Here is an 11,186-nt window from a genome sequence, read left to right as displayed (position 1 = left end):
GCCAACATGTACACTCAAACAATCTCTGGAAGCAAAGAAAGTCACATATTATCTCACCATTACAAATTTTCACTGTATGCGTTGTTATACATTGACTCCCCATTTATATGCTATGCATATGTATGTTGTAAGTGGTCCAGATCATACCAAAAATGAGCATTGTAATCTAGGGGTTTTTTTGCTTGATATTATTTTTATTTGTGGAAGTAGGCATATGAGTACTTGTGAAGATATAAAAATCGGATCACATTTTCCCACACATTGAGCAAATTGTACTTTTAAGAATGAGACAATCAGATGCAATCAAAATGGCCCTGGAAATATAGAGCATCTCATCTCCATAAGCTGGCAGAGTGTAATGACAGATGGAAAGAGCCTCAAGTCTTCCTACCATTGTCAAAATTGAGGTGGGTCCTGGCAGGGTCCAAAGAGGAGAATGTGGTCAAGGATCGATGCTTAGCAGAGGAGATACATGCCCTTTGTAGCATCCAGGGCATGAGGGGTGGGGGGAGGGAATCAATGCTCATTTCTGCATGCTAGTTTCCCATGAGAGATTATGAATCTAAATTGCAAGGATATATCGGTTTACCTTTATTATCTCTGAGGATCTGTTAACATTTCCTTACCACAAGTGATTCTTTATTACAAAGTAGAGAGACATCCCTCGAAATTCTCATGATATTTTCTGAGTATTCTTTGCATTTGCTTTTAGAATATTTACATGAAATGTTTTTGAATTTTCAATGACAATACATCTTTTTTTTTTTTTTGGTGGTGCTGGGGATTGAACCCAGGGCCTTGTGAATTCTAGGCATGCACTCTCCCAACTGAGCTATATCCCTAGCCCTTTTTTGAATTTTCAACATTTCTTTGTAAGTCTGCTAACCCAGAAATGAGCAACAGTTTTTTTTTTTTTTTTTTTTCCAGCTGGGGTTGTGCAAATGCTCTTATCAATGTGAAAAACAAACATGTTTTCCTCATAATTCAGTTCATTACTCCAGTTTTTTCCATTCATATTCTTCTAAGTTACTGAGATTTGTAGGTGTTTGGGGATGCTCTTCCACAGGATACATTTCTTCCTTGTGGGTGACGTCTTCATGCAGGTCTCCCTCTTCTGGTCCAGCTGCCAGGTTGGTAAAGTTAAGTAGATTGGTATGGGCTCCAGCCTGAGGGATGCATCTTTGATGCTGAGGTCCCCACTTGGGTATTGCCTCTGTGTTCTGAGATCTCCTCCCCTCCTTATGTTTGGGTTATGAGATGCCTGTCTGGAGAGTGTATCTTTGGGGCTAGCTGTAAATGAGGGGAGAACCTGGAGGGACACTGGATGCATGGAGGTTTTCCGACCAGGGCACATTCTGGGGGTGACCTGGTGTCAATTTGCTCTCCTGTGGCCTTGCTTCTTCTCCATGTTTTAGTTCTCTTTGGGCTCTACTGTGATAAAGTGGGTCAGAATTCACAACATTGTTCTGTGTGAAGCATCAGCAGTCATTCTGGTGATGACTGGGTAGTTTTCAGTGGAAGTGATATTCCTGGGACACTCAGGGTCACTGTGCTCTCCTTATTCCTCTTGAAAGTTGTGGCAGTAAGTAAATACTATGTATACAGTAATTCCAAAGGAGGAGATTAAAATAGCCTTGTAGGAGAAGCTACTTTGTAGTCACTAAGGACCTTCATATTCTCCTTTGCCACCTATCTACCACCTACTTAGAAGCAAGGCCACTTCCTCACTCTAACTCTGCCTATCCTATTATTCCTCTAATGATCTATTAGTGATTTTATTTCTGGATCTCTTTACCTTGCTGTAGCTTGGTTGTGTGTGCTCCTCTTCCTGTTGATACATGTTGTCTAAACTATTCCTCTAAGATATGCACACATTCTGTTTTTAATTTATATCTATTTATTTACTATTTTTTATTAGACTTCCTTAAAAACTTCAGCAGAAGACATTCTACTGTGCCTTTGTCATCTCAATTTGAGCTGTTCATTTTACCTTTCAAGATTGCTTTTCAAGGCTTTTATAATTAGAATGTGTCTGTGTCAAGAGAACTTGTAAAATCTAATCTGAAAATACTCTTGTGTGAGAGGTTCCTTTAGAACCCTGGGGGATGGCAGTGGCTTTTCAGTCACCTATGTAGATACCAGGTGATTTCAGACTGCTATGTTATGAATATGTGTCCGCAATTCATTTGTTGACTCTTAACCCCCAATAAAAGAGTATTAAATATTAATGCTCTTTTAGAGGTGATTAGGTGATAACAGTTCATCCCTCATGCACGGATTAGTGCTCTAATGAAAGGGCCAAAGGGAAATATGTAGGTACCCTTTTGTTTCATTATTCCTTCCACCAATTTTTTTTTACTTTATAAATTTTTTGTTTCAATTAGTTTTACATGATATTGGGATGCATTTATGCATTTTGATATAGCATACATATGGGTTATAATTTCTCAGACTGTACATGTTGTAGAATCATGTTGGTCATGCAGTCATATGTGTACATAAGGTAATAATGTCTGTTTCATTCTACTATCCTTCCTATCCCAATATCTCCTCCTGCAGGAGTACGGCTGGCTGGGCAAAATAACCGGGGGGTGACGAACAACTTGTGTACGTTGATACAGCAGGAGTGGAAGCTGTTTATTGTAGGACAGGAGCGGTATTTATACATTCCACACAGCTTGTCTAATTAACATAAACTAGATACAGCAGTCAACCAATCAGGAATCTCCACACTTAATGGCTTGCTTTTGTTACTTCTCAAACCACTCCCTCTGGCATTTTGCCAGGCACCATCCAGACTTGTTTATGAACTCTAACATTCCCCTGGCAAAATGCCACGTGTTATTTTGACTTGTTTACAGACTCTAACATCCTCCCCTCCCTTAACTCTCCTCTACCTAATCTAAAGTAACTCTGTTCTTCCTTAGACACCCGCCCCTTATTGTGCATTAGCATCTGCATATCAGAGAAAACATTTGGCCTTTGTTTTTTTTGGGATTGGCTTATTTCACTTAGCATGATATTCTCCAACTTTGTCCCTTTACTAACAAAACCCATAATTTCATTTTTCTTTAAGGCTGAGTAATATTCCATTGTGTATATTTACCACATTTCTTTATCCATTCATCTGTTGAAGGGCCCTAGGTTGGTTCTATAGTTTAGCTATTATGAAGTGAGTTGTTATAAACATTGACATGGCCAAGTCACTGTAATATGTTGATTTTCAATTCTGAGGACAGTGTTATTCCCTCTGGTGGAGCAATGTCTAAAGTACTATCTTGGAAATAGACAGTAGCCTTTACTAGACACCAATCCTGAAGGCACCTCCATGTTGAACTTTCCAGCTTTTAGAACTGTGAGAAATAATTTTCTGTTCTTTATAAATTACCCATACCTAGGTATTTTGTTTTAACAGAATAAGTAGACTAGTAACAGGGTCAAATATCTTTAAGTTGGAAACTGCATTAGGATTCTTGCAAAGTTGATATAAGTTTAAGTTAACAACTGGTAACAGGTTTCTATGATTTGGATATTAAATGGTTCCCAAAGGCACAGGTGTTAAAAGATTTGGTCACTAACCTGTAGTGCTACTGGGAGCTGGTAGAACTTTTAGAAGGTGGAGCCTATTGGAAGGACATTAGGTAAACAGGGGCTTGTTCTTGAAAGTACATTGGAATTCTGGTGCCTTTCTGTCTCATATTTTCTGCTTCCAGTCACCATGAGGTGAGCAGCTTTGTTTCACCACACACTTCATGATGTACTTCCTTGATACAGGTCCAAAAGTAATAATATCTAGGGACCCATGGGCTGAAACCTTTGAAAACATGAGTCAAAATACTTCTTCTTTTAAACTGATTATTCTTAGGTATTTGTTACAGTGATGAAAAGCTGACTGACAGGTCAAACCAGCTCTTTCTTACTAGAGCAAACCAAACCTCAAAGATGACATGTGGCTTGCCCAAGGATACAAACATAGTTAATAACAATGGGAAAGTATGAGAACACTGCTCTTTTGACTTCCAGGCAAATGTTCCTGCTAACAAATTCCTCTGAAAGAAGACTGGCTCTTATTTCAACCTCTAAACATATACTCAGTGTGGGGGAATTGAATAGTTACGGTTATTCTCTCGAAGAGCACATTAGTCTATGCTCACTCAGAAAAGTCAAATATATGAATGAATCTGTTCAATGTCCTAAAACCATTGACATCCATTGTGGGGAGGCATCTATTAAATCCTACTCCTGAACCTAGGAGAGTGGAATCCCAATCTTGACATTTAGAGGGAAGGTGCATGAATCTCCAAGGGAGATTAACATAGCATCAAATGTTTTCACTAAAAAATAGTAATAATCTTGGTATTGGTCATGGGCTCTGGAGTTAGCAGCTTTCCTGGGGATTGCGGTCTTGGATTCTGTTTTTGTCAAAGTGAAGGAAAATCATCCTGGGCTATGAACTTCCTGAGGATACAAATTGTTGTACATTTGTTTCTCATAGCACAGAGTACCTAGCACAGTAGTACATTTAAATGTACACTTCATGTACATTCCTGTGCATGAAGTGCCTATAATGGATAATCAGGTGAACTGAGTAGCAACTTTGAGAGAGTTCATGAACAGAATGATCCTCTCTTTTCCTATATTCTCTGTATGGGAGCACTGTGCTATCAGCTGGTTTTAAAGTGGGGGATAGCAAAGAGATATAAATGTTAAGGCTTTCCATAAAGACCTTTTTACTTTATTTGCATTATTATTTAGTGTTAATACATGAAGATTATTATTCCCATTTTATTTAACAGATGGCACAACGTAAGGCTCAGAGAGTTTAAGTCTTGTACCTGAAGTCATACAGCCAGGAAATACTTAGGTTCAGGTCTGTTTGAGCCTGAACCCCTTGCTTATGCTTCCTCTGCTCTATACTCAAGGATAATATCCCTCTCTCCACTTTATTCCCAGAGATCAGATTCTGAAAGGTTCCTGAGGGATTCATGCCAGAGACTTGTCGTTCCTGTAAACCCTTACCCCCACCTTGATTAATCATTTTTTTTCTGTAGAGAGTGGGCCTGGAACCAGGTGAAGCCCGAGTCTCCATTCCAGGGGCTTTCCTCTAAAATCTGTCGCTGTTGTTGACTCCAGTAGAATCTGTTTCAGGAAGAGGTTTGCCTGCCTGCGCGGGACAGCGGTGCCATTCATCACTGCAGGAGGACAGAATCCGGGGCTGGGGGCCGCACGTCGAGAGGGGAGGGGCCAGGGGGCGGCCCCCTTGTGACCAGCCCTGAGGAGAGGTCAGGAGAGAAGGCTGGCTGAGGAGCGCCTGGACAGCAGCAGCTGCTGACGTTCTATATCACGCGCCTTGGGCCCAAGGTAACGCAGACCTTTATACAAACGCCTGGGCTGGGGGCGTTGCAGGGGGCCAAGGTGGGAGAAGGGGGCAGCGGGCAGGGACTTCAGGGATCGCGCACTGTGGCTGGAGGTAGTCATGGGGGTGGCGACGCGTGGAGGGAGTAAGAAAAAATATGAATTCAAAGAGAAATCCTAAAAAATGAGGGGGCAAAAGCCAGAAAAGGGGTGTGAGAGCACAAGCGCTAAAGAGCATGAGAGGGCGCAAGAGCTTGTCGTGCTGAAAGTGCACTTGGGGGTTCGGCCACAGGATAGAACATACCCGGACCTAGAAGCAGAGGTAAAATAGGAACAGGAGAACACTTTCTCGAGTCCATTTTCCAAAGGTGGCCTCCTTTCAGCCATATTTAAGATAAAATGTTGACCCAAGTGTTTTTAGGATATAAGGAAAGAACGTCAGAGGAAGCTGTACCAAAGCGAGGCTGGAAAGGCAGTCAGAGGGTGGCGCCTTTTTTAAAGAAGTTTCCATCCTTTCTGTCCTAATGCTCAGGCTGTTCCCCGCTCTCTACATTTTATTCCTCATCTTTCCTCCCCACAGCCTCAATACCCGCATGATCAGATCTCCTTTAAACCAGGTAGCCGGCCTGGGTCTGCACACCAGCTCCCGGAGCCTCTCGGTTGAGGGGGTGGAGCTCACAGCAGCCGCTGGCTGAGCTCTAAGGGCCAGTGGGAGGGGTCCCGAGAGCGCTAACGGCGCACCGCGGCCATGACGCTGGGCATATCATTCACAGAAGTTCCTGTCTCATTCCATCTACAGTCGCGGCTCCTTTCCAGGCGCATTTCTTCTCAAGCTCGGCAGTGAGCTGATGGCCCAGTTTCGAGAAGCTTCCCTGTCCTCCAGCTCCGTGGCCTGTTGGACCTCTGGAGGTGGAGGAGGAGCCTCTCAGGAGCAGGGAGTCCAGAAGGCGGGGAAAATGGAGGCGGAGGCCCTGGGGGCGGCGGTGGTTTACGCGGTCCAGGAAGCAGAGGAGATGAAGCTGGAGCCGTGGCAGGAACGCAAGCCTGCACCCGAGGGGAACTTGACGTGGAGCGACATTGGCGGCAACGAGAAGGTGCTCCCTTCAACCCCCCCTTGCTGTCACAGCAGCTCCTCGCCCGTTTGTCCGCGCCGCAAGCCCCGCCCTCGGCCCCAGCCCGGGTCCCGCTCCCGCGGCCGGCACGGGATCTTGGCCCCACCCCCACCTCCAGCGCGGCCCCCACCACCGCCTCCACTACCCCAGTCACGTCCCCCGACCTGGCGCAGATCCCGGCGTAGGTCCAGGCCTGGGTCCAGGCCCCAGACGCGGAGAAGCTGCTCTGGTGACCTAGGCGGTTCTGGGGATCAAGGTGGCTTAGGGGACTGGTTACTGGAGGTTGACTTTGATCGTGGTCCTACAGGCTGCTCTCATGTGGAGAGCTTTAAAGTAGCTAAGAACTGGCAGAAGAATCTGAGGATGATCTACCAGCGTTTTGTTTGGAGTGGAACCCCAGAGACTAGGAAACGTAAGGCAAAATCATGCATTTGTCATGTATGTAGTACTCATATGAACAGACTCCACTCTTGTCTCTCCTGTGTCTTCTTTGGCTGCTTTACTGAGAAACATATTCATAAACATGCAGAAACAAAACAGCACAATTTAGCTGTAGACCTCTATCATGGAGTTATATATTGCTTTATGTGTAAGGATTATGTATATGACAAAGATATAGAACAGATTGCCAAAGAAACAAAAGAGAAAATTTTGAAATTATTAACTTCCACCTCAACAGACATTTCTTATCAACAGTTTATGTCATCCGGGGTTGAAGAGAAACAGTCAACCTCTGAGTCAAAGGAAGAGGAACCAAAATTGGTGAAACCCAAGAAAAAGAGAAGGAAAAAGTCAGTGTATACTGTAGGCCTGAGAGGGCTAATCAATCTTGGAAACACCTGTTTTATGAATTGTATTGTTCAGGCACTTACTCATATTCCTCTCCTGAAAGATTTCTTCCTCTCTGACAAGCACAAATGTATAATGACAAGTCCTAGCTTGTGTTTGGTCTGTGAAATGTCTTCTCTTTTTCATGCTATGTACTCTGGGAGCCGGACTCCTCATATTCCTTATAAATTACTGCACCTAATATGGATTCATGCAGAACATTTAGCAGGGTACAGGCAGCAGGATGCCCATGAGTTTCTTATTGCAATATTAGATGTGCTACATAGACACAGCAAAGATGATAGTGTTGAGCAGGAGGCCAGTAACCCCAACTGCTGTAATTGTATCATAGACCAAATCTTTACAGGTGGCTTGCAGTCAGATGTCACGTGTCAAACCTGCCATAGTGTCTCCACCACCATAGACCCATGCTGGGACATCAGTTTGGACTTGCCTGGCTCTTGTGCCACATTTAGTTCTCAGAGCCCAGAGAGGGCTGACAGCACGGTGAGCAGGGATGACCGCATACCAGGAATCCCCTCACTAACAGACTGCTTACAGTGGTTTACAAGGCCAGAGCACCTAGGAAGCAGTGCCAAAATCAAGTGCAGTAGTTGCCAAAGTTACCAGGAATCTACCAAACAGCTCACAATGAAGAAATTACCCATTGTAGCCTGTTTTCATCTCAAACGGTTTGAACACGTAGGCAAACAGAGGCGAAAGATTAATACTTTTATCTCTTTTCCATTGGAGCTGGACATGACTCCATTTTTGGCCTCTACTAAAGAGAGCAGGATGAAAGAAGGCCAGCCATCATCAACAGATTGTGTGCCCAATGAGAATAAGTATTCCTTGTTTGCAGTGATTAATCACCATGGAACTTTGGAAAGTGGCCACTATACCAGCTTTATCCGTCAACAAAAGGACCAGTGGTTCAGTTGTGATGATGCCATCATCACCAAGGCTACCATTGAGGACCTACTCTACAGTGAAGGGTATTTGCTGTTCTATCACAAACAGGGTCTAGAGAAAGACTAATCTTACCAGACCAGAAAAAAAGAAATGATTAGGTAAGGATCCTGAAGTGACACACAAATCTACCTGGAATGGACAATGACAACAATACCCTTAAAACAACAAGCACCTCGTGAAGTAACACAAAAACCTACCTGGAACGGACAGTGACAATAACACCTATATGACAACTAGCACTTTGATATAAAGGACCTACTTTAATAGGGACCATGAGTCTGTAGGAGGAAAAAAATGAATACTAACCAGTGATCATTCAGCCTTAGAAATGGGAGGGAGAAGGGGTTGAAAATGGTCACATAAAGCATAATTAAATGAAAAGAGTGTTCAAGATGAGGAAAGGTGGGAATAGAGGTGTTCTGACACTACTTATGCCATTTATTTCTACAAAAATATTGTGGGAAGTCCTTAAATATTCCTTTATTAGGAAAAAGTTTCACAATTGGTGTTCCAGCTGTGGGCAATCAGCCAAATAGTTTCGAGAAAAAGAGTATTTTAAAAGAAAAATTTAAAAGCTTTAAAAGAAAACATTTAGAGAGAAAAAAATTTTTAAAGTTTCAAAAGAACATTTTAAATGTTAAAAATGTTTTAAGTTAAATATTTTTAAAAGAAATATTTTGAAATATTTTTTTAATTTAAAAATGATTGAAAATTATTAAAATGTTTAGAAACAGAATATTTAGAAATCTTAAATTTTAAGAAAGGTAAAATGAGTTAAAACAAGGTTAAAAAAGTTTACAGAAAAATTAAAGAAATACTTTTAATTTAAAAAGTTATAGAAAGAAAACATTTAAAATCAGAAGTTAAAGTGAAAAATAGATTTTTAAAAATTAAAGCATAAAATATATTGAAAAATTAAGTTTACGGAAGTATGATAATTATAAATTTTTCATAATATGAAGAATGGAATGAAAATTCAAGTAAAGTTTAGATAAGTGTTTTAAAAGAAGAAAGTTAAGAACAATTCAAGACAAAGATGAGATTTGCTTAAAATTTTTCGAAAACAAAAATTAGAGAAAAACAATTATAAATTATAGAAGAACCTTAAATAAGTTCAATTTGAGAGAGCTAAACAAAAATTTAAACATTTAAGGATAAAAATAAAAAACTAAAACTTTTAAAAAGAAAAGCACTCATGTAAAAATTGACAATTGAAAATTTTAAGATATTCAAATAGAAAAAATTTAAAAAGTTTTATTTTTATTTAAGTATATCAAAATACAGTATAGAATATTAAAAGACGGGTATAGAAGGAGTAAACACAGGAGACAGGAATAACAAGACAAAAGGGTTTGTGAATATATATATCTTTTGAATTATGTGTTAATACAGAAGTAAAATTTGGGACAAATAGACACTTTAACCCTTATCTTACCGTCTGTGAGATGGCTATGAGGCCTGAACAATAGCCCACCTTTCCCTCTCAGATTCCATGCCCCTTCTGATTTCCTGAAGGAAGTAGAGCTACTTAGGCAGAATCAACTGCATCTGAGAAAGATGAAAACATTAGGGGCTTTCCCATTTAGAACTGCATTATTCACACAAATTCTTGGCTTCTGAAAAGAGGCTTTTAGATAATTTGGTGGTTTAGAAAACTTAGATCACAACTGTGAAGCTCTGTCTTTGGTGTTTGAGCCCCCATTGCCTGATTGAGGAAGTGGCAGGGACCCATGTCTGAGGACCTCCCACCCTCTCTACTTTCTGTCTTTCCACTCTTGGGGAAATAAGACCTTTAATTTCCACAGTAGAGCTATGGGTTTGTGCTTGGCGGTCCTTCTGTGCATTCCTTATTATTTCCCTTTTCTGTTCATTCATGCCTGATTCCCTGAACCCCTCATTTAACCTGGCCTTTACCTAGGTCTCTGAGCCTCAGCCTGCAAGGCTCCTTCCTTGACTATTCAAGACCCAACTCACAGATGATGTCTCTGGAACCTTCCCTGGATACTCTAGGCAGGCATAAATTGGATAACTGTCACCCATCCCTTACCCCTCTCACTGTGCCTCCAAAGTACTTTGTCCATACCTCGGTGATAGTACTTATTCTACTGTGATTCTACTGTAGCTTTGTGATTGTCTGCCCCTCTGCACCAGGTGTCCATCCTGACAACAGAGGGCCAAGCCTTATTCATTTTCGTGTTAATAAATGTTTGTTGAATGTGGGAGAGAGTTCTATTATTTGCTCTATTCACCTTGTCAATACTGTATTTTCACTCATTCATTCATCCATTAAGGTTTCATCAAATGCCCAGTGCTGTCATATGTTATGATCAGTGCAGTATCTTCTCCAAACACATGTGAGATGCTGCTCAGCTGCAGAGAATGTCTTAAGAAATTTCTTCCTGGGGTGTGGAGGAAGGCCCAGGTGCAATGTAAGGAAAAGAGCGCAGTCATAATAGTTGGCAGTCATGGGAGACTGGGTGGGAGTGGGGAAAAATAGCTGAAGGTACAGCTGAGCTCTCTGGTATATATGTGGCAATACTACCCCTCATCACAGTGTCCCTCAGACCCCCCACAGTCTCTCACAACTATGTTCTAGACCTATCTTTCATAGGTCTAGAACATAATTTGCCTTCCCTGTGACTGTACCTCAACTTTCCACAATGTTATATATCACACTGAACATTATAACTGATACCGAGGAGTGATGTCTGGTGGCTTATGTTTATGGGAGAGCTATAGTTCATTTATCACTTTTGATTTTCCTCCATTCTTTGTGGATGGAGTGGGGCTATGAATCACCTTGCCCTGCCTCTGTCTCTGTACCCAGAGTGGACACATCTCAGGCTGAGACAGTTTAGAATTTCCAATTATCTGCACCACTGCAACAATAGTAATTCTTCTAAGGGTTGGCATAGGACC

At 41.6% G+C, this 11,186-nt stretch overlaps 1 protein-coding gene and 1 long non-coding RNA gene across 2 annotated transcripts; one reads left to right on the top strand and one right to left on the bottom strand.

Annotated features, from left to right (window-relative positions):
- Positions 1–4,713: 4,713 nt before the first annotated feature.
- LOC124098063 (uncharacterized) lies at positions 4,714–6,215 on the bottom strand. Its single transcript, XR_006853447.2, has 2 exons — positions 5,945–6,215; positions 4,714–5,272 (listed from the first exon to the last, which is right to left on the bottom strand). It is a non-coding gene; the product is annotated as an uncharacterized LOC124098063 (long non-coding RNA).
- Usp51 (ubiquitin specific peptidase 51) lies at positions 5,227–10,486 on the top strand. The gene is made up of 2 exons (XM_046452652.2): positions 5,227–5,361; positions 6,155–10,486. The coding sequence occupies exon 2, from the start codon at positions 6,204–6,206 to the stop codon at positions 8,331–8,333; it is 2,130 nt and encodes a 709-aa protein (XP_046308608.1). The 5' UTR covers positions 5,227–5,361; positions 6,155–6,203; the 3' UTR covers positions 8,334–10,486.
- The last annotated feature ends 700 nt before the right edge of the window (positions 10,487–11,186 follow it).

Source organism: Marmota monax, unplaced genomic scaffold (assembly GCF_021218885.2).
Source record: "Marmota monax isolate L192 unplaced genomic scaffold, Marmota_monax_Labrador192_F-V1.1 WCK01_AAM20220418_F8-fsc00223, whole genome shotgun sequence".
Lineage (NCBI taxonomy): Eukaryota > Metazoa > Chordata > Mammalia > Rodentia > Sciuridae > Marmota > Marmota monax.
Note: the sequence above shows the minus strand (reverse complement) of the source record. Positions and strands in the feature narration are given on the sequence as shown.

Bases quoted from the DNA above. Each gene is read 5' to 3' on its own strand.
- Usp51 (XM_046452652.2), top strand. From the start codon at position 6,204: ATGGCCCAGTTTCGAGAAGCTTCCCTGTCCTCCAGCTCCGTGGCCTGT.